Source organism: Opisthorchis viverrini, assembly GCF_000715545.1.
Source record: "Opisthorchis viverrini unplaced genomic scaffold opera_v5_89, whole genome shotgun sequence".
In the NCBI taxonomy this organism is placed as follows: domain Eukaryota; kingdom Metazoa; phylum Platyhelminthes; class Trematoda; order Opisthorchiida; family Opisthorchiidae; genus Opisthorchis; species Opisthorchis viverrini.
This window is the reverse complement of record NW_008751744.1, coordinates 1044055-1070711: the sequence shown is the minus strand read 5'-3', so window position 1 is coordinate 1070711 and position 26657 is coordinate 1044055. Positions and strand designations below refer to the sequence as shown.

Here is a 26657-nt window from a genome sequence, read left to right as displayed (position 1 = left end):
TCGTTTTCTTCAATTATGATGTACAACTATACAGGCTTGAAAGAGTGTGTAAGATAATCTTTTGCTACCTGGGGCTCTCTGAGGCGAAGATTCATACTAGCGGAAATCAAAGCAATTTCAGTCCTGCAGTTGTCAGGTGAAATGAGTCGGTGTGACACCTGGGCAAACAGGCTGACGCATAAAAATAATACACGTTTAACAAAAGATTTCGAATCTGTGTGTTATAAGCCTTTAACGAGTAGGACACATACTTCAAAACAAAGAGACAATCCAGTGAATGATGAATTATGTTCATAACAAAAGATGGTTCGAGGAAGGAGACCATGGCTTCCTCAAAGTAGAGAAAAAGTGATTGGTTTAGCTTTAGTAGAACCTCAGGTGGTTTTGCACAACTCGGCAATTTTCCTGGACTACTACAGGCTTTACAACCCGGAACTACGAAGATCTGTGCTACCCAGTTTCCAAACACATTGGCTCATTCGCTACAATGTGAGGATTTGTCTATGCGTATCATGGAACTCATTATTTCCAACCTATCCCCCCGGGAATGATGCCCACTAATCATTTGTGATAGCTAAGTATACAAGGCACCACTTACTCTGTTTCTGACATGTCCTCGTGTCATGAGACAGCTATGAATCGAATGGGCGATTCAGCTATAGGCTTGCGAGAAGACAGAGTATAAAAATCCAATGATCGTCCAGCCACACACACACACAGTCCAAAATATTTATCCTTGTTTATTCCCAAACCATTACCTTGTTGTCCTCAGATTCAGAAAACCTGTCTCTTGGTGACTGAATTGAGCGTCGCGCTCCCTTGTACAGTTCACCGATATGCCTATTCAGTGAGTCTATTGGGTTTACAACATGCCAATAAAACCAGTTTCCTGGACAGCAACCTTGAACATGTACCATGTTCAGCATCTGTTATACAAAGTACCTCACGTCTGGCGGACGATTTTTGATCTTTTTGAGACGCTTCAAGCTCAAATACTCACTAGATCTCTTGGTAGTTTCGTAATCATCGTCAATTGATCTTTCGAAAACGGCCAATCCCACTGACCCTTTATTTGGTCCGTCATTGGAAGAAAAGAGTGGACAAAAATGTGTCCATAGGCCAAATTCGCAAACTCTAACTCAGATGAAATTATATCTGATCTAGCATCTGTTCAGGCAGCAGTCGCAACGAGGGCTAACGAATCATTTACCTATTTCCTCATCGGGGAAGTTGTCTATGAGTTCTGCCAGTTTCCTCAAGCCAGTTAAGAGTGCCACTTCCGAGGGTGTCTGTCCCGAGGCATTTACCATATCTCTGGTGGCTCCGTGTTTAAGCAGTAGACGTAGGCAAGTTTCGTGGTTGTTCAGAGCGCAAATGTGCAGGGCTGTGTCCAAGTTGGAGGTTTGGGCATCAAGGTCAGCTCCGTAAATGATGAGCTGTTCCAGGTGTCCAGGTTTGTCAAACAAGCAGGCCTGCAGAGTGAAAAAAATGCGCAAACCGATCAATTAGTTAACTAGATACATGACCGTTTTCCGTGGCGCCCTGTATGGTCAAAATACATTTTCGTCACTTTAAAACATAGATGTAGTTACATGGCTAGATAGAAAGATGAATCACACCCGAGGCTACTGGGAAGATTCATCCACCTGTCGGACCGATTGGGCTAGCACAACGGTATTGCTCAGCCCGTACACATCTCATAAGGTTGCTAAAAACATCATAAACGAGAGATTCAGCTGAGTTCCAGGCGAGTCTCCCTCAAAACCAAATTTGTTTGCAAATGGGTATATTTCACTATTCTTCAGTCTGTTGAATAATCTGTCCTCATTTTCATATGAGTTCCCATGCGAGACAGTTCAGAACATCAATAAAAGTTTAGAAATAACAAAACAAATAAAAGGTGCTGTGATTTCTCCCTCAGACTTTCCGGCCTTTCGCCTGGAGAACCCATTCAAGACCCTTGCTGCTGTATCTAGAGTTGGAATGGAGTTGCGTCACTGCCGTATATCCCAGACTTCGAGGAAAGTGTAATTAACGCAAACGCCGATGCCATGGTTTACTCTTTATTGGATATTTAGTGCATTCTAGTTGCCAGTATCCCTTACACCACCACGAACATGTTGATTGTGTTAGAGGTCTCAGACTTCGAGGAAAGTGTAATTAACGGAAACGCCGATGCCAGAGTTTACTCTTTATTGGATATTTAGTGTATTCTAGTTGCCAGTATCCCCTACACTACCACGAACATGTTGATTGTGTTAGAGGTCATTTTGCATCCTGCAGCAAGATCGGGGAAATTCTTTGGTGAATCACATTCTAACTTAACTGGACACTTCAGTATTTTTGTCAGTCCACCGACAGTCACATGTTTATACAAGTTTTTTCCTTGGAGGCTACCGCTGCCGAATTACATGGTAAGCTAGGTGAATAGTATCGATTAGATTTCAAAACTAAAATGCACTTCTTCTTGTCGGGGTCGGTCAAACCTTTGAGCGCCCATACGGCAGTATCCTCGAGGTTGTCATTGCAAGAATGGTGACGAGTTATTCCATATACTCAACACACAATCCGATGTAGAGAACGAAAATGTTTGTCAAACTAACCCGGTTTTGTCCCCTTCAAAAATGAGACAGCTCAAAACCTGAAGGAGAATTCATAGCTTCATAAACCCATTACGGGTGTAACGGTGCATACTACTAATGAGGCATCTGAGTAGTATCTCCGCTTCGCGTCTCTTGAAAAATGATATCTAATACGGAATTTGTGGAATCACTTTGTAGCATTTGCTTGCGTTTGAGTAACAGTCAATGAATATCCAGGAAAGTTCAGGAAGACGCGTTCAAGGAGAAGATGGATATTCAGTTTTGTAAACGAGATGCATATGAGAGCTTTGCCCTCCTGTCCGATAGTTTGAAACTGTTCAGTTGGCGTTTTTCTAATAAACGGCTCCGCAGCAAAAGTCTTCTTCTTTTCACGGGAATTTTAAACATGGAGCACTGGTTACGAATTTACCCTTCCTTAATTACTCCTTGAAGTTTCTTGAAATGCGTACTGTTGATGATTTCGAATAGGAGTTAACCAATTGTTCAGTGCTTTTCAGGTTTCTAGTGTAGACTGGTCTCGATGACAGGATGAAATCCCCATTGAAAATTTAAAATCTCCTCAAACTACCAATGGATTACAAGTAGGTCAGCGGAAGAATGAAATTTGTCCGACGAGTGGAACTTCCATTCAGGAAGGCGTCACTGGAGGGACCAATCAGCATGTAAGACCGTGATTGAATGCTGAACGTGCGTGCCATCCCATTGCTAATCATCCGCTCGTTTCTGAACAGGTAAGTCTACAATCTACCAGCCGTGGAATCTCAAAGTCGGTACTTCCTGGAGTTTCGTGCGATGCCCACCGTTGCAGATTTTCAATAAGAATGAAACACTTGAAAACCGCTCCTCGGTGATTTGGCGTTGACTAGTTCCACTTACGGGACGAAATATCCATTGAATAATTACCCTCGTTCAGACTGTGATTCACGCAAAAGTGTAGGCCATCCAGTAAGAAGAAGGGAATAGCGAAAGTTTTCTTCCCCCTTGAATGAAACAGAACTAAGCCCACAACTTTCAAAGGATTATGTCCGTCTAATTCAGTTGATCCGAACGAAGAAAAGATATAATTGGCGGCATGTTAAGAGTTGTATTCGAATCATTAGTCATGCACGTAGAACACATTTAGAGCTCCACCATATGGTAATATCTCAAAAAACAAAAAGGCTTTCAGAGAGATGGGAAATGTCCCAAGTCTACTGCAAAGGAAGACTGCCGTTCTATGAAATCACTTTTTGTTTACACAAAACTAACTGTCACATCTTAGCCAGTTTTGCTCCATTAAATGCAAACTTCCGGGTTGTTTGACAGCTTACTGAATGACTGTCTGAAATAAATTAACTTTAACGATATTATGCGGGAATTCCAAATAGTACATACGGCAATCATCTTCGGTGGCGACAAGGTTAGTCTGAAAAACCAGTTCAAGCCCATCACAAAAACTCGCCAAAAAAGTTGGAATGTTAAACAAATACAACTTTCCTGATGAACTTCTTGTCTGTTTTTGTCGTCTACAACCCCCAGAATAGCGTGATCGTAGAGCAGAAGGGCAATACATTTTGTGGGAATATCTCGGGATACGGCATAGTATAACGGTGTCAGACTCTTGCCATCCCGCACATTCGGGTTCATTCCAAGGTCTAAAAGAACCTTAAGAAATAGGAAAAAATATTTGGGAAGACGAAATCAAAAAGTGGAAGAAGTATCAATTAGAAGGTTACGGATAATCCTTTGTGGTGTATGGCACCTTTTTGGTGAAAAATTGTGCCAAAGGGCTCGTGCTTTTGGACTCGCATGAAAACACTAGCTGTGGTACACAATGAATGGTTTCAGAAGGGTTGAAGCTAGAGAGCACAACTAGATCACATAAAAGTTCATCCGTAACAGCATGGCTAGATGCAATAAATCCAAACATCTTATTGGTAGTGGTAGCTACACGCCGAAATTTTCAAAAAGGGATGATTGGCGGAAAGGCTACCAATGAGAAACGCGGATTTCATAACGTGCTTCGTGGTCTTCATTTTGTTGGACTATCGCCATTTTTCAATCATTGACCGGGATATATTCATGAGTCTACTGTTTTGCAGTAAGGAACAGTGAAACAGTGAAACAGGAACACTTGAAAAGCAGTGAAACAAAAAACAAGGCTTCTGTCAACAAATCACTCCATTTCCATCTTCAAGGTACGAAATTATGTCACACCCTACTGACCTTTTTTAGGAGATGTTGAGCTCAGAAAAACATACGGGCTACACAGCATGACAGTGCTGTTGTGCATGTCAACCGTGAGCTATCGTACAACTAACGATGAGTAGTAGGTTTGTAATTACTCACGTCCTTCACAAGGCGCCACTCCGAATAATGACTTCAGTGAGTTAAAAAACACGATCCGTCGTGAGCCAGACTAAAAATGACTATCACATTAACACTGTAACCTCGTGTGTGGCTTGCACGTTCGCCCCCCCCCCAATGCAGTCAGATGACAGTGTCGGAATGTAGCCTTTTTTGTTTACGTCACTAGCTTGCATAGCGAGCCAGGATCATATTACGCAATTCAAACAGGCACAGATAGGGTAAATGCATTGATTTTAATTGACAAACAGGTAAAGAAAACAGGTATACCTGTTTCACAGTCGGTAGCTTAGTTTGTATTAAGACCCGTTTTCTGAGGGGTATCGTCTGAAAATGAGGCTAGTCAAGAGGTGAAACGATCCATTTCGCCTCTCGGCAACTCGGCTGTCATGGAGATGTATAAGTTGAAAATGACTCTTGTAGAGTTCTGGGGAGCGCTCCTTCTTTTGCTAGGCGTACAATGTTACCATGATCAGATCAAATGTCTACAGAAGATTACTTTGGGCCCGCATCAAGTTGATCAGCGCAAGAATAGTTCCGTGAGAGAGGTAGATTTCATGAATCAACTCGACTAGCGACGCATGACTAGCGTTAGTAATGGGTCACGTGTGTAAGCTATGGGTTCGGTCCTAATACAGACATGAAATTCGGTGAAAAAGCATCAAAAAACGGTTATCTGCTGATTGCTAATCTTCTCGCCCAACATGACGAGTGACTTGGAGACCTTTCGTAACCAGCCGACTGGTGGGTGGGTAGTTCTTCCCTTCGAGCTCGGATTTATATCGTCTCTATCGACTATTTTGAAGCTGTAACTTAACTGGCGTTCACAAGCCACCTCACTTAGAGTCTGATTGGGCGGTTTGTGACCAGTTCTGGATCGTGGTCGGTCTCCCCTTCTTTGGACTTGTCCGTTACATACATTCCAGAATCTTCGATGGTGACAGACTCATCGTACACGGTGGTTAAGCAACAGGAATAAAATGGCCTTAGCTAGTAAACAAGATTCGAGATAGTGCAATTCGTTTCAGGAAAGGGGATGAGTACCTGCCGTATTGCTAGGCTCTATTTTGGGTGCTACTATCAAGGACAAAGCGTACTGATAGGCTTGAAAGCAATTACTAGTCAGGCTGCGGAAGGACTATTTCACGTTTCACCATCAACAGCCTTTATTTACAAGAGTTGTATTGTTGGTAACGTTGTTAGTCACTTGAGTGAGAGAAAAATGCAATTTATTTGAGCTCTCCTTGAGTTCGGTAACGCAAACACGAAGCACTCAAGACCACAGTTGACAGATTGCCCTGAGGCAGTGCTGGATTAGTCCGAGATGGCGTTTACTTAGGATGCTGCTATTGATGACTTGATGCCTTGGAAGGTCATTCCAACCTCCTTCGAGGTTTACAGCAATGTGCAGGATCCGAAATTTTTAAATGGTTAGTTGCACAAATGCAAATTTATTTTTTTTGTTCAAATCCAGATATCCTTCTTTATATTTAGCCTTTGAGGTGCAAATTCCTGGCAAGATAATGAGGGACAACTAATTCAGTCATAAGGATAGGATGGACTCTTCACATAAAGCAGATTCACAGCAACCTCCTAAATCCGAAACTATTTATGAAGATTCACAGTGAACAGAGAAGCCAACGAAGTACCACCTCCTTTCAACAAACTTTCTCACAATGTGGACTGCTTCCTGACCACTGAGAACTTGCATATCGATCTGCTCTCAGCGGACAGTGCTGGTATAAAAAACAAGTTCTGCGGATTGAACTCGGCCAGACGACTGACCATAAACTGTCAGCTTCTAACTTTCCCTTTTCGCATTCATCCTGGGCTTTTCATAACACTGGTGAGTATATTCAATTCTTCACTCTCGAAGAGGTCCGTTTTACTCTCCTCAGGTTTACGACACATATGCGGTTTGGCATGTAAGAGGAATCTGGACTGTAAGCTGATTTTTTTCATCCGGCAGGTGAAAATTAGTGTACAAGTGTTCCACTCTTGCTGTAGAGGACCAACTGCTGTGGTTTCGTAACCCACCATGTTGGCCATCTTTGCTCCTCAGCATGATATGCCAAAACGCACAGTAGCTTTGGAAAACAAGGTAACCGTAGTACGAATGTGTTTATAGAACCAACACAGAATTATCCATAGGGTCAGGCCAAAAGCTTGGTGATGGGGCTTAGACTGCTCAGATAAAAGGGCCCGAGTCTGCTTTGTTCATGTTCTGAACATGTCGTTTGCTGACTCAGTCGATTCGCCGTACCTTCGTCCAGTCTGCGTCATTCTTTTGAAATATCACAAACGAGAGGTCCAGCTGGGTTCCAGGTGAGTCTCCTCCGCAAAACCAAATGAGTGTATTTCGCTAATTACTTGTAAGCGGTATGCTACCGGATATCAGTAGTGCGCATCTCATGAACACCAGTAAGAAATCATGCCAGTCGGTTACAAGTGGCTGATCGACAAAGTGACCGCCCCGCATTTAGACAGTTACGTGATTCGAGTCAAGCGATCCGATATTGAATAGCTACCTGAGAGACAAATTATCAGAAGGAAGACCAACGTGCCTCACGGAATTTCAACTTGTTTGATTGATGAATCGATTGATTTTAGTTTGTAAGCTGCCTTCTGAACCTATTGATTAGAAACTTAATCAACCGAAAACTCACTGGGTGAGGAAAATTAGACTATCCACCTACCGCATGCATAGAAATATAACTATCTGCATCACATGAGATCATACAATGGTTGCTGGTTTGTTCGCTGTGCTGAACAAGGTGACATTATCAGTAGTGTACCGACCTATTCATAAATGTGCGCAACCAACCCGCTCCGTTAAAACACACTGATGATATCACCTTGATTGTGGATGAAACACTTGCAAGCAAGCCGCAAGCAAACGGACCAGCGACCATCCACTGCGGTACCAACAGTTTATAGAATAGCAAAAACACTCGCACTATTCAAGCGATCGGGATTGTGCATCATTCTTCAATTCGTTTCGGAGTTCCCAGGAATGTCTGTATAGTGGTTTAGATTTGACATTTCACCCTACCATAACTAAACAGTTGATTATCATTTCAGTTCAATAGACCAACTTCTCAGCATTTCTACATCGTAAACCTCTGTCAAAAAGTGGCATTACACGCGGTCTCCCTATACCACAGATTTGACCTTGAGAAGTTAGGGGATTTGTTGAGTTGGAAGTCCAAACAAGTGTCCATCCAATCTAGACCATCGAATGAAATCCATCGTAATTCTCTGTCGATGGTCTTGACAGTAACTGATGAAAACTAACGCTGTCAATAAATGAAAGCCACTGACTTCACTGGCTAACATCAAAAGTCTGGCCCTGACTGTCCACGGGGATGAAATTGTTTAACGTCTAGAGGAACGCGCTAAGGGCGGTGAAATTTCAAAGTGATGAGTACTTTGGCTTAAGTAGTTTACAGAATCTTCTAATCGACAAAGATTTCGTCGTGTTTTTGGAGGATAGATAGAAATTTTGGTAGGTCTTGAAGGGAGAAGTTAGAGTACAGTGAGCAAGGGGCAACAAAACGAGCTCAATGAACTCGGACCACCGACCTCCTGCTCACAGAATGAGAGATCGAGAACCGGGTTGATTAATATAACCTCGTCGTGTTTTTAAATCACACACCATGCAGACGGTTGCTAATGTCAGCTTCAGGAAGAGAACGCGGCTCGAAGCCCTGGTTTATTATAAAGAATCTGTGTGGTTAACCCATGAAATGATCACCAGGTGTCTTGCTCAGTTAGAACGATTCCTAAACAGCTACTGATAGACGTATGCCAATTTCGGTGCTCTCAGCTTACTGAGCAACGACTGCCAATCTCTTAAACATGTGCGTATCATAATTGATTTAATGAATACCTGTCGCGGGGCATTTTTGTGTCAAACATGTGGCTTTATGTCTGAATCATTAATCGATAGCGAGCTCCGATTCGCTCTGAGCTCCCTACCTAGAATGTGGCCAACATCTAAAATAACTACTGAGCAGAAGACGATCTGATTCAGAGCGATAAATCAGTGTTCACCGGACTTGATGGACGGTTGACCTTAGTTTCGATATGGCATCGAAAAGCGTAAAACTCATTGTACGAAACCAACTGTATGGGACCCTTGGGAGGTCAAAATGTTTAGGTTCATCGTCTTCTTCCTTTTCTTCTGGTAAACCCACCTTGATAGACTCCAGATTTCCACATATGGCTGCCCGGTGCAAAGGGGTGAAACCGTCATCATCGCGGAACTCCAGAAGTGCACCTTTCTCGACCAGTTTTAAAATCAAATCTTTGGAGAATGGCTGCAGCGTGGCGCAACAAAGCGGAGTCTCTGTTAGGTGCAAGATAGAATAAGATGAAGTGGATATACGGGTAACTGTACATAATTCTTACGCAGGACTAGGTTGCGTAAATTTGAGAGTATTCTAAGTTTACTTTATTATGGCCTAACTCTATTGCTGTCGTGTAACCTGAAAGGCCAGAATTTGAAGCCAACCGGCAACCGTGTGATTAGTTTACACTCGTTCCGTCCACTGAGCTTTGGTCATCTTGAGAACAAAGTGGTGTCATTGCCTTTTGCCCACAAATCAACCTCAACAAGTAGTTTTTCTACTCACAGTTTTTTGAAACAGATCGCTCATCCCAGATGTCAAAAGCATTCCTGTAATTGCGACAGAATCGAACGTGTCTTGAAGACATTTTGTTTTTTTTGTGGTGAATGGAACCGGTCAGTTGGCCTCCCTGTACATTTTTCCTCAAAAATTCACCAAAAAAGGAAGTTGGATGAATTACGGACAACAGGATTGCATGGACAAACGGGTGTGTGACCAATATCAGGAGAGCTCAGAAAAACAAAGCACTTTTGTTCTCGTGAAATTTACTAGACTGATAGAGAGGTTGACTGGTGGCAGACAGAGCTTTGTAAAATTGGCTGATGAGCCCCAAGAAGGGCGAAACCGGTCGTGGGCTGTCGAAGAGTTTTCAGCAACCTTGTGAGTAGTTTCCTTTATAGCTGAAAACACTTTCATATCAGAGTACTCTTGAAATGTGTTGAAAGTGTTAGTGCTGATGCCCTAAAGAAAAGTTCCCTTTCAATCAATCTGACCAGTGTATTAGAAAACAAGGTATCTTGAAGCGTCAACCCTTCGTTGAAGGATGGTGTTTTGAGAGCTACAAACAGTCGATTGACAACTTAAATTGGAACCGAATAGGTCAGTTGGTTTTTAATTAGCCATCTGAAAAGCAAGTCAATTACTTCCCTTTCGTTTTGGGCTGCAAACCGACAGTTTTCAACGGGTAGCTGGTGAGAAATGACGGAATGTCTTACTTTGGCAAATTTAAACTAGTGCGGATAATGTCACTAGGGTTAGCCCTCGACCGGGATACTTTAATGACACCAGTTCACAAGATTATGTGAACAAGTCAGGTAGTTGAATTGGAGCGGCCGGTTTATACTGCCAGTCTCAAGGGAATTCTGTTGGGACGATGCACAAGTGGCTTATAAATGGTGTCATGATGTCACAAGTGTAGTGCAAACTATACATTTTAACAAACTGGTATTCTATTAGAGATTTTATGTTGTAATGGAAGCCAGTCTATGCGCAAAACCGTTTCTCTATGTTCAGTGTACATCTCAAGAAGCCATATGGAGCCTGGAAGCCTCGACCTCATGGCTAGGAGTTTGAACAATCAGCCATTCGGCCACGAGTGGCTGAACAGCAGTAGGATAAGCTCAGCTAAATGGAGTATCACGCCACTCATCCTTCAGTCATGGGATCCACATTGCCTTCATTATGGCAGGCTACTATTATCAGGTCAGAATAACAGGTACCAGTGACTTTCGAAAGGAATATAAATTGAGTTAGTCACAAAAAAATCCAGATACGTAATACAACTTCGGTTTTCTAACAGCCAGAAAGGGCAAATTTTAGCTGACCGAAATGTGGTTTATCGAAAGATATTAACACGCGAAAATAGCCAAATTTTCCTGGTCCTTTGAAGCGGTTTCCTCAGAGTTTTTCGTTCCAGTGTTGTGCACGTTTTATCGGAATCGATGCCAAGTTGACTAGTGCATGGTTGTTTGAAAAACAGTAGTAATTACTCAGTTGGTAGGGAGATTTTGAAGCCTCTGGTTCGCTTCAGTTACCATTAAATACTGCAAAACACGGATAAAAGAGAGGATGTCAAATAAACTCACCGCCTGTGGAACTATACTGAAAATTTGGGTCCAGACCACGATCTAGCATATCATCCATTCGGCGAATATTTCGCTCCCGAATCGCCGAGAGAAATTGCTTCTGGTGACTCTAAAATTGCATCACACACACTGATGTCACAAGAACATAACACTACCCATCACAAATCAGATACAACGAACTGAAACATGTCGGGCAGAGGGAATAACTGTTGACACATCGTCTAACAAGGTATGTGGTGGAACGATGACTTGATTCAATTCTGAACAATATCGTGGCTTGACAGGACTTTGGGGTTGATTTTCAGTTAAGAAACATGATTTTTGGACCCGGACTCTGAATCCCTTATCACTGACTGGCTTTTATGCATTAAACCAAAAAATGAACCATAATATAATGTGATGTGCCTTATAATAATTGAGGTTCGCAAACAACCACTCTAAACTTCTAAGAGAAAGCAAGTTATACAGTCAGATTTTTGGCAAAAATATGGAAGTTACTGCACAAAAGTTCACATCGCCGTGAACATCTGTATTCCACTGACCCGCCAGCTGAAAATGCATGGAGCCACACTGATGAAGCTACACTGATGTGAAGTTTATGCTCTATTTTAACTGTTGTTTATAGTTCCGGTCTGTGAAGTTGTGATCCGCCTATGTAGGACCTAATTGACATTGATGGCCTACTGAGGGTTCCGTGAAAACAGAAGAGATGAACTTTATCCAGTTAAGCGTTCCCTCAAGAGAGACTGCTCGGAGGGAAGGCCCCCACTGTATTCTCTTCAGGAGGCCAGTCACTTTGTTCACCGGTTCAACAGACCAAGCAACTTCAGCTTTGAGGAGGGTTCTTTAAGGTTAGTGGTGATTAGTGGATACGGCACTGTGCTGTAGCATGTCATAAAACTGCACGGATGTCATGTGGTTTGGAGAAAACAAAAAAGGACCGTCCCCCAAAGAACCCTGCAGCTCATTGGTCGCTGGTATGAATTTTCTCTGTAGACTAAAGTCAACGTCGTTTAGGCTATCTTAGTCACGACCACAATGCTAGTTCAATAGGGATTTTGCAAGAACCAAATCAGATCTACTTTGTTTGTTATTGGTAACTAAACCTAACTCTCCCGAATAAGGTCAACTTCAATAAAAGCGATAAAGTTATACCCGAGAAGTCTAGATGTCAGTACTACTGTGTAAGTAAGCAATGGGCTCCCAGAACCAAATGGGAAATTCTTCTCGTTTGCTTTGAGTTGTCATTAACCGAATGACCAGCTCAAACCTGGTCACGTGGATGGCTAGGTATTGCTGAGGGGGCGTGATGTTTTAATCTATCTAGAATCAAGCCATTCTTACATGTATGTCTCATAAGGTTGCTGAAAATCCATCGACAGCCCACGACCGGTTTCGCCATTTTGGGGTTCATCAGGTAGGCGCAGTATCGCGATATCTCGATCAGCGACTGAAACATGAGGTGGTCTGGTGCAGCACATTCAGTTGCCTGAGAACATCACAAACAAGAGATTCAGCTGGGTTCCAGGTGAGTCCCTCGAAAAACCAAATTGGTTTGCAGATGAGTGTATATTCGAAAAGTGGAATAGGTAATCACGCATCCAGAACCTTTCAATGATGAAATGACCATTGCTGATCTCAAACTTGGATGTATGATGTCTCTGCCATTGAACGCAACCTAATCTAACATTCACAGTGGCTTGAGAATTGATCCAAAAGTATGTACTGGTTTTTATATGTGTTTTGTATTCACAGAATACATGAGGCACTTTCCACTGACAATGTCTCTCCAATAAGTGAATAGATGTTCACAAGACAGCTGCCAAGCCCGGCGAACAGACCAACCACCGATGGCTGATTTTGTAAAACTCCTCCACGTGAAAAGTGCCAATCCAGCGGAAGATATCAACACATTGCAACAGTTTCGTCTCACCTAGTTGCGGTGCTGATGAGTTGCTAGGACAGTTTAAGGAAAACTCCTGAGAGATCACTTCCTTTTCCAGAAGGTGTAAAGTTGCTCGTCCAACAAGTAAACGATTACGTTCATCTGCCCAACGTTTGAAATGTTTCCCGTTTGTACTCCACGCACAGCGTTGGTTCCTATCAACAGATGAATGAATGTGCCTGACGACGTTCGATATCCGTCAGCTCTGTCTGCACCAAGTATCACCGCAAGAAACATCATCATCATCGAGAGCATGACATCAGTGTTCAACACCGACGGTTCACCGCAAGAAACGAAATCCAGCAGACCATCTACACAACTTTCAATGAGAAGAATGAAATTCTCCTCCAGGGACAGGATAATTAACTGTTTCATTGGATCAGTTTTCTTTCTAGTTAGCATTTGATACGTAAGTAGTCCCTTGTGCTGTTCTCAAATAGCACCGATATGCCTTCAAAACACGTGGGAATACACATTCCTGTGCAGAATCGTGTAACTTTTTCTGTGGTCGATGCGTAAGATTGCCAAACCAGATGTGTCGTTGTTTAGGTTTCAAGAAAGCTGTTCGGAGGCCAGCCATACCTAATAACCGAACATCACATCATTTGGACGGATGTGTCACGTGCAGGACACGGGCTAAACGAAGGCATACCCTGATTGGTCAGAATGCCAGCCAATCCGGGCCGAGCACCCTTGACTGGAGGCCTCTCGTCCCTTCACGGTGCTTCTAGCACGACCTTGTGGAACACTCTGTGACTACTCTATAGATACAGTTGCAATAATTTTCCTTCGTCTCCATAAAGGGCTGTGTAGAGATACCGTGCCTTTGATATTCCATAGTGGGCGGAGCAGGAAGCCAAGGGACCGATACAGAGTTGCACGATCGTCCACCAAGTTACAACAAAAGCCCCGCACAAAAGCCGGGCAACTGTCAGCCGGATAACTGGTTCAGCATTAGCCGGTCGGACCAGCATTTGAAAATAAAAGAACCCCAGATATTAGGCTATGTATTAATCGGATTTGTAAACTATGCCTTCAGAAGAACGAAAAGTAGAGTGATGTTCACACCCAGTAGATATGGTGATTTCTTCGTTAATCTGGGAAATTAGTGCCCAAACGTTTCATCAGTAATCGAACTACCATACAAACTGAGCTGACAGTAATATCGCTAGAAGAAACTAGCATGTACACCCATTGTTTATTTGGGTGCGACCACATAGATTGCGAGTTTGAATTTTAATATACTGGATGACGTAATTCATTCCACAACAAACTATTCGGTTTTATTCTCAGTGTTCAAGATGGAAAGAGTTAGAGTGAATAACCTGCGGGTGTGAATCGTTGACAAGTCCAATTTCACTGGACAGTGAGAAATACAACAGTGCGTGTCCTTCGGAAAGAAGTCGGGGTAAGTCACACCCGCTCTCTGTCCATCTTTACTGTTGGTGTTAAATCAAAGTTGCCTCGTTTGGAAACTTTATTCAGCTAATGTATCCCTGTCGAATTTTTTTAACGAATCATTGATAGGTCGTTTGAAGAAACTCCTCCCCCTCTCTGCTTGCCCAATAACGACCTAAATCTTTCTAGTCAGGCTGACATGCGGAGTTTTGTGTTGTACTTTGGAACCTGCCCTACTTTGTGGTATCGTAAGGCCACTCTGTTTATGGATATTGCAGGGTATAGTTCTGGTTCAGTTTCCTACGTATCGACCACATACCAACGTGGGCCGCTTGAGAATGCTACAGTTTTGCCCTCCCTACAGAAGGGGATTGCTACGTTCTTAGGGAAAAGGAATAAGGTTACTTACAGTTGATCGTACCAAACTGAAGGCATCAGCTTTATTGAGTGCGCACTCGAGATAGCTAGAGATAGAATAGAGGTTAAGTTGTGAACTTGTTGACTGGAAGGTTTATGGTTCGAACCAACTCTGGCTTGTTGAATGCTCCTATCTATGTCTGGATTACCTAGCGGAAGCCCGGGTCTCATGTGCCTCCTGGGATGCATTTTAGTTATACGGTTGAACAATTACCCCTTTTATCTACCTGCTGTGCACTTGAGCTATTACCGTCAGTGTTACTGACCAGGGATCTGTCCCACCCAGAGGCCTCTTATCAACGGAGACGGCAGTGGTTACCACATTTGAGTTTAGTGGCTAAGTACCACACATCAGTATTTGTGGTAGACTGCTTACATCAGTGTCGTTTCTAGTCGGCATAGAGCTGTTGGGGAAGAGACTTTCCGAGAAAAGTCGGTCTTGTGACATGGGAAGCTTGCGTAAGGACAAGCGTGATCAGCGGACTTTTGACACGTTTGCCTGTCGCTTTATTCACGATGAAACCAGAAATCTGCAAAAGGATGAATAAGTAGTTCTACTGCAAATGAAGAAATTAAACTTAGTCTACCTGGCAGGATCACAGGGAGAACGGAAACATCTTTTTTCGAGTTGGGGTGACTCCAGAAAATCTTGTTATGACCGTTTTTGTAAGATGTACTGAAATCAAAGTGATTCTGTGATTCTTGAAACCCTTTGGGATCAAAGTAAAGTCATCTTCCCGCAAAATTAGAGTTATTAAAGGGGACTACACTTTCGAAAGTGGGTTATTTACTCAGAAAGCACCCTCGTGAACAATGACCGAAGTGTTTGGAGCCACGTGAGAAGACTTTGGTAAGTAGTCGGTGGGTTTAGGACTCGGCAAAGTTTCGGTTTGACGGAGAGCCCGAAGTGAGCCACGTGAGAAGACTTTGGTAAGTAGTCGGTGGGTTTAGGACTCGGCAAAGTTTCGGTTTGACGGAGACTTTGTCAGGTAAAGTGAGCGAATTACAAGGTCAACCATGTTTTAAGACAAGCGGAAAATGAAACGTCAAAATCTCATCCGATTAACACACTCGGCCAGCGGTGAATATAATTTAAAAGGTTTTGGCGGTTGCTGTGGATGCATAATTATATTGATGGGCTGGGAATAGGTTGGATCTTTGATCCTTGGATTGAGGGCCCTTCAAGCGACTATTTTTCTTTTATGTCAGGGGGGGTGAAACATCGCGAACTTTTGGTCACGTTCGCTCTGTGCACCACAAATCCAAGCCACTTCTGTCACCGCTCACTGATAAACGGATGCCGCAACAACTGTGGGTTGGAAGCCAAATTAAAGTGTCTCATACGTAGACTAATCAAGCTCTTGTCTGATACATCTCGCTCCGATCACCAAATTCCCTGTTCCAAGCATCCGATGTAACCTAAGTCCCCCAAGGGTCTCGGAGTTCCAGGACAATCATCGAGCAAAAATCATAGGTCTCAGATCAAAAAAAGTTTATCCGGCAATACCAGTGACAATGTTCTGCTCTGACCAAGAAAGGGATAAACTTAGAGACCACCGAAGGAATACTACGCCAAACAACCAAGAGTAATTTTACGTACGATGAACTTATTCACAGCCGTGGTAATCTCTATACTCAGGTATGGTTGTTTTGCTACCGTTCTGCATTCTATGGGGCATTCCACCAAAAGTTCACACTTTGTTGTTTAGTTATTAACCTTATTGTTCCCGTGATCAAAATATTTCATCAGGTTTCCACTCGTCAATCACCTGGTTGCCACTGTCCCGTGCTCGGTTCCAATGTGAGCGTAGTGTATGACATCATTGACGGTTTAAAGGTATATTATGGCGGGGGGGTTGAACCATAAATGGTTCGAATGTGCTCAAGACTTCTTTTGATGATGTACACGTCAACTAGCGCGTCACACTTGCATTCTTGCATTTTATTTGTCAGTCGTCACTTCAAGCACACCTTGTAAGCGTTGGTTTACTTCGTCACGCGTGAAAGCTTCGAGCGTCACTATCTACATTTGAGACCACCTCAACAAACATCTTCGGCTTCATTAAGTCGACCTGTGCAGTAGATGGCATGTCAAAACAGAACATGAACAAACAGTCTCATTTCCACGAGCAAATTTGGTTTTGACAGAAAACTCAGATGAATCCAGCTGAACCTCTCGTTTATACTGGTCGAATCTTGAACTGGTTGGATTCAAGTCGAACATATGTTTGACGGAAATTCGGAGACTGCGCCATTTCCGATGAGCCCCAAGACGGGCGTGAGCTGTCGATGGGACTGCAGCAGGCTTAAAAGTAGTGTGTTACAGATAAGCGAAAGGAAGAAAAAACAGTTTTCACCATCCTCTCGTACAAGCAAACTGTCTTTGTCAGTCATACTAGAAGTGTAGTCATCCCTCCGGATTTTTGGAGAGTTTGCATCTAACGTGTCAAGGAATTTGATTCGCACTGAGAGTTTTAAGATGCCCTAAAGAAATATAGTGGATAATTTTTTTCTCCCAACAAGTCCGCTGGTCAACGGGTCGTTTGGAAATCTGTCATGTTTTAGCGATCCTTGTACTGGTTGTTCTGCTATTCAAACCGACGATGCACGCACAATACTTACATGCATGAAGTGGTAAAAATGCTACAGTTTGCTCTTTATTCGCTGTCGCATCTTGCCTAATGTCTTGTGTGATAAAACAACAATACTAATAGTCCAGTTGTAACATGGCATCTGTGATTAGCTTCCATTCCACCCGAAAGCAGCGCGAGGTTTGAGATAATGTCATGTCACCTGGGAAGGGAGAGGTTGGCTCCGAAGCACGGTACTTTTGGTCACCAGGTTCACACCTTAACCACTGATCGAATTCAAGACTCAATCGGCTGTTTGGAAAGAGCAGACCGTCAAACAGTCCAGATCTATGTCCGGAAGTTGCGTTTTTCTTGAAAATCGCTCATGCCACTGATGGTATAGGACGAACAACAGAATGAGCGAATTTAGGTGAAACGAAGTTGGTCAATGTATTGACTTGCTAAATGAGACATCGTATACAGCGGATTCTATCAGAGTTCAGTTATCACTGCGTGCTGCTAACTTGCCTACTATGAATTTTCCTCCACGAAAGATCGGGAATTAAATAGCACTGTTGATTCTGTTCCACTGCCTGACTCTCTACCCTAGTTGCCTACTGCCATCCGAATCAGGATACGGATCATGACTGACCGCTATGTTTGGATCAGTTATTTGACCTCAGTAGGGCAGACAGCAAGTGGCGCTTACTGTTCGAACTGAGTAGGCCGCTACCATAAGTTGTGTTCGCGGATTTCACGCGTACCGATTGTACATACTCTCAGATTCAGACTCGGAAAGTTCATAATGCATGAATGCATGAATAGGCGCGCGTTGTCGTTGTAAACACCTTGAGCCTGTATGGTTTTACATGGAGTTTGACCCCTAGTATTTTAAAAATCGTGTCGACAAACTTCTTGTTTCACATTGAGACATCATTTGAGTAATGAAGTGATATGTATTTATGATTCGGAATACGGTAACCCAAAGAATCTTGGGTATTTTGCTCTCACAGTGATCTGACGCCTCAGAATCGCTAGTCTGACGTTCTCACAAGTTTCGGAGAGTGCTTCGAGCACATCGATGGTTGAAGATAAGGTGTTTTCTTGTACCTTCGATACTCGTTGGTAGTGGTTCACATCTACAAAGCAGTAGAGCAACGTTGTCTGGCAAGCTGACGTCAGGATGTATTGCAGATTTTGATCAGGCAATTGAAAATTGCACAACTGCGTAGGCAATTGACTGGATTTTCTGATAGGTAGAGTTTGTGATTTGAATCTGTCCATTATTCTAGTGGCACTTTGCACTTCACACAGTCAGATTACTCGGCAAAACTAACCGACTTAGAAAAAACTGTTTGCATTTGGGGGATTCTGATCCGTAAAGAGTAACAACATCAGACTATTCAGCTTCTGGAAGAGAATGCTTCAGGAACATTGCAATTCTGGTGTTATTAGAAACTAAATAGGACGGCTAAAATAGCCTTGGTGAATTCGAAAGAGGAATATTAGGAGAAAATATCAGCAAGTATCAGTGAGTGCACTATTGACGGTAATGTCTTCACCCTTTGGCTTCTTTATCAGAGTTTTTTTCTAGAATAAATAGCAACCAAAGTAGCAGTGAGAAGTGAACACATGTCGCGATTTCGGATGTCCGGTAGAACAAAATTCCTTCTGGACCGTTTTGAGCAGACTTTTCACCATATTCTGAGAACCGCAACAGAGTTTCTACGGTAGTAATCACTCCTCATTCTATCCTCAGAACTGTGCAGTGCAGGAGGAACACTTTGTTTGCTTTTCTGGATGTCAGGTGTACGTGAACGACAGTCATATGCTCCTTGTTGAGGTCACTAGATGCAGTACGTTGAACACAATCGTCATCCGTTAGATTTCTACACATGGGAGTACTCGTGGGCACACATCTCCTGTTGTTAAGTATTCTTCCTAAAGCATACTCGGCAGATTCACACAGTATTAGAAACAACCTGCAATGGGGTGCTCAGTTTCGTTACGACCCCTAAGTTCGTCTCCGGTTAAATTAGGAAAACAATCAACCTGATAAATATCAAGCTTATGTTGCTCGTAATTAGTCAACGCCTTTGTTTTGGTGAGGCTCAAGTGGTTAGAGCGCGAATTTACTAACCGGAAGGTCCGTGGTTCGAACCCGACCTCTACCACTCGACTTCCCCTGTCTAGGCTTGGGCGACCTGGCAGTATCCCAGCCCTCGTGCCTCCTTGGTGTGGCATGGCAGCTAGGCACCTAGAGCGCGAGTTTCCTAACCAGAAGGTACATGGTTCGAATCCGACAGCCCTCGTGCTTCCTTCGGATGGCATGGCAGCTAGGCACCGAAAGGGGGCTACAGCTGAACGCTTATTATTTTTATTATTTGTTTAGCTAAACAAACACTGCCCTTTGCGTTAATTTGTACCATTTGGTCAGAGCTGAGGTCTGTGCTTAAGCTATGCGGCCCTCAGCTCACGGTGGGTTTATCAGCCTTTCCTACAATAAAACCAAGGGCGGTCGACCGGATTTGGGAAATTCCGTCCCACTTTAGGCCACTCTAGTTTGAAATTAAACAAACAGAGGAGAACTGGGAGTTCTTTACCATATGTGCGGAATTCTGCGTGGACTGTGGGCTATTCAAATGACTTTCGTTCGCTTTAACACCATAGATTTTATCAGGAAGGTCAGCTTCCTGAAAGCAACCACTGAATGCCTGGAATCTACGGGGACTCTCAGCTCCGCTGGGTGTTGACCAGACAGACAACGCCCCCTCAATATGCAGCACGTCACAGCCTTGTATCAAACCCAGACAGCTCGAGTCAGCGTTGATCAAGGTCAGACAACGCCTCCGCAATATGCAGCACGTCGCTGCCTCGTACCAAAGCCAGACCGCGTGCGTCAGCATTGGACCAAGTTCAGACAGTATCCTTCCAATAAAAAGCTTGAGGCCGTTGTACTTTTTGCACTCGCACGCACCCGCGCTCTCGCACCCACTTTGTTGGAATATAGCTATTGTGTTCCCTTCCGTGAGCATTTTTCTCTCCGACACTAGGCACTGGAGCGGGGTCAGCAGCAATACCACAGGCCGGTGAATCAGCAGATATAACAGACTTTGATAACGAATTAAACTTAACTCAAAGTAGTATGGGCTTCTAAAAGTTATATCATATTACTGGTTAGTATTGTTCACATTTTCCGTTTCGGCCCTGTGTGTCATGATATGACAGGCTTGTCAAGTAGATCCCACTCTTTTGCGGATCAAACTGACCGGGAAGTTCTAAAAGGAGCGTCAATAGATCAAAACAATCGAGACAACTCCTGTTCGTCGTCCGAGGTTCTGGTGAAAACAGTCACACCAATTAAGCGTGAACATAGTTGCCCGTTAGGACGCATTCAGAATGAACTGGTAGAATAGAGAGAACACTCTCTCCTAACATGTCATATGCGCCGTGTTCAAATCCCAACCAAAACAAGAATGGCTGTGATAGAAGCGAAACTCGAGTCCAGTGCTTCTTCACTAAAGTACGCTCCGCAAGGAGGTAGGTCAGTTATTCACACGACACCAATGTGAATACAACCTCTACTAATGGGACGTTTGTAAGCCCAACTTCGTGAAATTAGTTAGCAATACCGTTCATTTTGGAGAGGCGTTCTCAAGAGAGAAACTGCCCATATCTCCCTCACACGTCCAGTCAACCATTGCAAATGTCTGCTGTTCATGGTCTAGTCATGACTAGCAGTGAAATCCTTAGAAACTTATAAGACAAAAATAACAAAATAAGTAACGTGCTAGTTCAGAGGGCGGTTTCCGTGAGAACACCGCCCGATAAAATCTTCTGGAAATAAAGTTCTCAGTGACTTTTGGACCACCGTCGAGCTTGAGTAGTATCCACACCTACTATTCATATCGATTGAACTGATGCCCTAAATTGAGTAACCAATGATGGGCCAGATTCGAAAGTTTAAGTCAAACCGGATAATTGGAATATGTAAGAACACTAGAGCCGTCTCTTTTTTTGGTGGGTAGTACCCGTAACGTGCATGTCACTACCCCTGGGAAGATTAGAACTCAGAAATCCCGATAAGTTTTTCGATCAGCATGACACCGAACCACTGGGGGCTGAGTAGGTAGGTCAAAGCATATTTAGGGGGCCTTGCTGAAGCATCAGATCAGAAGCAAAACACGCTCAACCCTCTTAAGAACAAACCCGTTCAACAGTGTCTGCACTGACTGAGGCAAATTGTTGGTACAAGCGGGACGAACACCGCTCAGTTAATGGTGAACACTCACTTTAGAATTGATGTATCTGAACTTGTGCGCGCTCATGGGTATCCCATCCACGTAGCGAGCTTTCTTTATAAGCTGAAAACAAGAACAGAGAATTGCATCAACATCAGAATGGGAAAGAGGGACAGAACGCTTAGACTGATGATGCCTAAGTGTGCAATCAGAAGTGCCCACGTGCAACATGGAGGTTTTTTTCTGATGGTTTGAGGCACGTTACCACTAGTGCACAAGCATGTTTTTTGTACTACACAATACTAATACGAATACAATCAGCCGCCTCACTTTATCCTTTCTTTGTCTTCATAAACTGCGTACTTCTGGAGAACATCTGTATCCTTCCGAAAAAGCCGTTCTCATTTCTCATCCTGAATCATTTATTTCATTATGAGGACGCCAGGAGGTCAAGCTTGAGGTTGGACAAAAGACCAGCACTTTTTTAGCACATTTTTGTCAGAATCAGTGCCTCATCAAGTATCCTAACATGGCTCACAAACTGCTCTTTTTATGTTCGACCTTTCTGGCTTATTCACTCTTATCCTTGAGCCACTTGAAAGTTATACCAACTTGAAAATAGTGTGGAACAGCACCGTAACAACCTCAAAGACCCTGGGAAAAGAAGAAAGTCCAAGACAAACATTTTTATTTAAAAAAAAAAATGTTCCAGGCAGGTTATATTCTACTTAACCGCTTTTCTTTCATCTCTGACGTCATTTGGTCGGCTTAGTGATTCAGTTCATGGGATCATGTCACCTCAGAGTTACGATGCTGCTGCTCCCTCAAACGACAGATCACCCGTGTTGGTCAGTTACCCGTCAGAACTAGGTTTTGACTAGGAAATCAGCAGAGGAACTGAATTCGAACATTTGACTGAAGACCTATCATTGTAAAACACAACTAAGAAGCACGCGCAACGCGTTTAGTAAACTCAGAAAATGAAATCCCAGTGGCTTCATTGAGTTGTCTCATGGTATCCACTCATATATGTAGCTCTGGCTTCATCATGAACCTATCGATCGATCCAAACCAGTGAAGTTGACACAGCCATCAGGGTTGCTCGAACACACTTTTGCTCCTATTGTCAACAGGGTCCTAGTGCCATTCTGCCAGAGTACCTCACTGTGTAGTTCTTGTGAAAGACAAGTCCTATAGGGTCGCATAAACACAATCGTAGCCATGTGTGAGATCGGAATGTCCGAAAAAAGGCTCCCCATATCTGATGCAAATGATTGCTGGATCGGCAGAATTTGCATTCAAATCACTGGTTCGAAACAGTCCTCCCTCCGTCCTGCGTAGTTATCCTTCTGAGTCCGGAAAGAAGCACAGAGGCACCGGGCTCGTGTTTCGCTCTCATTAGAGCCCATTAGTAGTGTATATTCCTCGTTGTGTGAGGACTTGAAACCCGAACACCCAAAACACGAAGGGAACGTCTCACCGCTGCTCGATCGGGGCAACTGGATGGGTGAATATCTTCAGAACGTGACCGGCCTGTCCAAAAAGTTGAATTGAAACCCTGTACCCGTCCAGGTTGTATCGATCGACTCATCCATCTAGAGGAAGTCTTAATGGGGTGTGACATGGAAACTTTTGGACAGTTTTCAATTATACCTAGCTGTTTTCGGGACTTGTGGAAGCTATATTCAGATGTGTCCAGCTTGCGCTGGATGGTCAATGGTAACACGCTTGGCTCGCATTTCAGACGTCCGGAATTCGTATGCCACCATGGGCAAATACAAGTATTTTGATGGGCTCTACTAACAGCGGAACTCGAGTGCAGGGGCTCCCATGATTGGTGTAGCCTAGCCAAAATAATATCGTCGGAACTGGGAAGGATAGATCAGATCACACCAACTCCGTGTCAGTGCGACGGGTATGATAACATGAATTAACATAAAGTTAAGTGTGAACGAGCGTGGTTCCCTGAAGTACTCCTAATTTTGGAACCCAGACGGTCAAGTATTTTCATTTGTTTATCTTCTGACCGGCAGCACTAAACGTAACAAAAGTGAATCAGTTACGTAACACAGCTGATTTCGTGGGTCAAGTGGGAGATATGACATGGTGTGTGCTGTAATCAGACGAGAGACGAACACCACACAATTTTGTTGGAAGGATCAAACTAAGCATTCTGTGCGCAAATTTCTGATATACGGAGTTCACCCTTACTCCGTCCTATAAAAAATCTGCTCGACCTTTGTTTTCTTTTCCAATATCACTATGAGAATCTTTCAATATTCTTGACTCTCGGTCCATCTATTGGGCAGTGTTTGTCCACTTGGTCCAACTAACCCTCCAACAAGTATCAGCTTCGTGACCAACTGCGCATTGCCATTGAGCATGGCCGGCAGAGTGCCAAAGTCACTCTGTTTGTGAACCACACCGTCAAGTTTCAAGTTGCTTTTAATGAAATCTTTTCTTGGAAACAAGTGGTAGTAAACCAAGTATGTGAACCGTGTGTTCCACAGTCAGTCGAGCGAGCACTCACTGTAGCAATAACGAGGATTGATAGCTTTGGAGTTTAGGAACGAATGCCGATCGCATTCCTCGCCATAGACCATTTCAAATAGGTGGTTCATTTTATCCTTACTGTGTACTGATCTATCAAAATATATGATCTAACAAGAATAATGCTTGCCTTTAGAGTTCCTGAGGGTTCCGTACAGTTCTGACACCCTGATTCACCATTCGATTGCCTGTTTTCACTGGCGCTACCGAGTGGGGGCATTAACTGAGGATATTCACATAAAGGGCGTTCCTCTTGAAGAAATTTTCCCTTCTGTACTCCTTGTGGTGGCATGTACAGACCATAGTTTGCATATTCCACAACGTCTAGGCGGCATGTGGTGAAAATACGTCGAAGAAGTTCACGAACGAGTGTGTCTGTCGGAACCCTATAAACAAACTGTTAAAGTAAGAAGAAAACAAACTTTTGGGTTACGGAATCAACCAAAATCTGTTGCGTACAAGAAAATTCATGTGGATACTAAGGATATGATGGGTGCTACAATACATTAGAGGATTGACACGGGGTGGAATTGTTTGATTTTAGAGCACGATTATAGTGGAATGCAAAGAAAACTTCTGTTTCCATAACTAAACGTTCCACGTTATCTGCTTCGTAGAAGCAGCAGATCACCTCTACTCTTAAAATCCTAGAAGATTTCTTGACATTCCTTTGAAGTCAGTTACTATGGTATTCGCATCAACCAATGAATAAAAACAATAAAAACGTTCAAAAAGCTTAACAGTATTATACTTACTTTTAAAATGAAAGTGATAACAGACACCAGTCGGAAAAAATTTTTAGCCGATTCAAACTTTTCATAAATTTGTCCAGGATAAGGGTTTAGATTGCGCGTGATTTTTTCACGAAACACCCTTGCCGTTAACAACCTGCGTGCGGGCTACTGCCTATTTGGAATTTCTACGGTAAGGTTGACTCCGGCCCCTGATAATACAAATTCCGGAACTTCTAAGCCCATGAGATCACTGTTAACAACGTTTCCAGGAGTTCTGTGGTTCGGTTTGTAAGATGACTGCAAAAAAGCCATAGTTGTATACGGTTGGTTTGTTACGCAATCATTATGGAATTACGAGCCCCAAATTCGCTTCCCAGTTTTACATAACCAAGACATATTCTCGGTGTCAGCGGCGCGGTCGACATTATGGTGTTTCTATCACACTTTTTGCTAGATAACTGCCTCCGGCAGGTAGTATTTTGACACAAAAAGGGCACCGTTAGGCCACCATCAAAAACCTCAAAGCCGTTCCTAATAAGATCCGACTGAACTTTTTATACTACTTGGTTGCTTGGGTTAGGGGTGGTGTTGCTCCATCCGCTCCAATCTCTAACCAGATTGATACCCATCAAAATGGTTTTCTTTCCTTCCTCAGATTTGAAAAGAAGTGCAAAAACTGTCTAAACGAAAAAACAGCTAGGCCTTCCAAAATCGTCTTTTTTTAATTGCTCACTAACCACCGTATTTTGGGAACTGGCCTTAGGTATTCCCTCTGAACTCACAGGAAGGTTTGTTACTTCTCCCTAGGCTATTCGCCCGAGTCCCTAAGTTTCGAGATGAATAGTTCACACATTGAACTGAAAGACACATATACAACCTTCTTCAGAAGTCAAACGGAACAGACCGCCGTTTGACATTTTACGGCTAAACGAAAGTTACGACAGCAAATACCTCTGAATTCTACCTACGCAAACGCATCGATCAGATAGCAGAATTAACAAATATCCCCGTCTGGCTCAACTGTGTTGCTGAGATTCTCGTATTTTCTAGTGACCAATATGTCACGTGTTATGTCTTTACTTCAAAATCATGTAACGCTGGAAGATTGATGGTAATAGGAGGAAGGCAGAATTAAGCTACATTCAGTCGTCCCTGACTTAGCGTGAATCAGCCTTCAAATTGATTTCGCTGTCGTTATACCAGATTTGAAACACGGCTTCTCTGAATGGAAATAACTAACGATAAACATTAAAATTAGATTTTCAGGATCACTGACCCCGTAAGTGGAAATTTCTAGACACTTCACATTGGGGCCTGCAAAACCCCTTCTGAAAAAAACGACGGTTGGATAGAGGTTCATCTGTGTTTGGACCACTGAAAACGTCGAAATGTGTACAGCAAAATGCCACTGTAGACCGTGGCCCACATCATTTGACCTGCTAACCTTCATTTCAAAACTCGTGAAAACCGCCATTAAGAGGGTTCAATTTTGAAGGTCCCCGATATGTAATCTCTAACTCAAACTGCACCGCCATATGGCTTTTTGAAGTCGCTCTCTTATGTGACCCGTTTAAGCACAGCGGAAATCACGGATACGGTGCTTCCTGAATAGTTGCGTGCGTGTTTCCACCACAAAGGA

The 26657-nt window shown here is 43.2% G+C and overlaps 1 protein-coding gene across 1 annotated transcript in view; it reads right to left on the bottom strand.

The window, feature by feature from the left end:
* The window catches only part of T265_04969 (hypothetical protein), a gene marked incomplete at both ends in the record, with an annotated part of 68445 nt that overhangs the window by 23581 nt on the left and 18207 nt on the right, over positions 1–26657 (bottom strand). The window contains 6 exons of the mRNA XM_009169846.1: positions 1211–1472; positions 4041–4247; positions 9146–9297; positions 11164–11272; positions 21786–21844; positions 24462–24681. Coding sequence (XP_009168110.1) covers positions 1211–1472; positions 4041–4247; positions 9146–9297; positions 11164–11272; positions 21786–21844; positions 24462–24681 — 1009 coding nt within the window. The remainder of the gene's footprint in view (positions 1–1210; positions 1473–4040; positions 4248–9145; positions 9298–11163; positions 11273–21785; positions 21845–24461; positions 24682–26657) is intronic.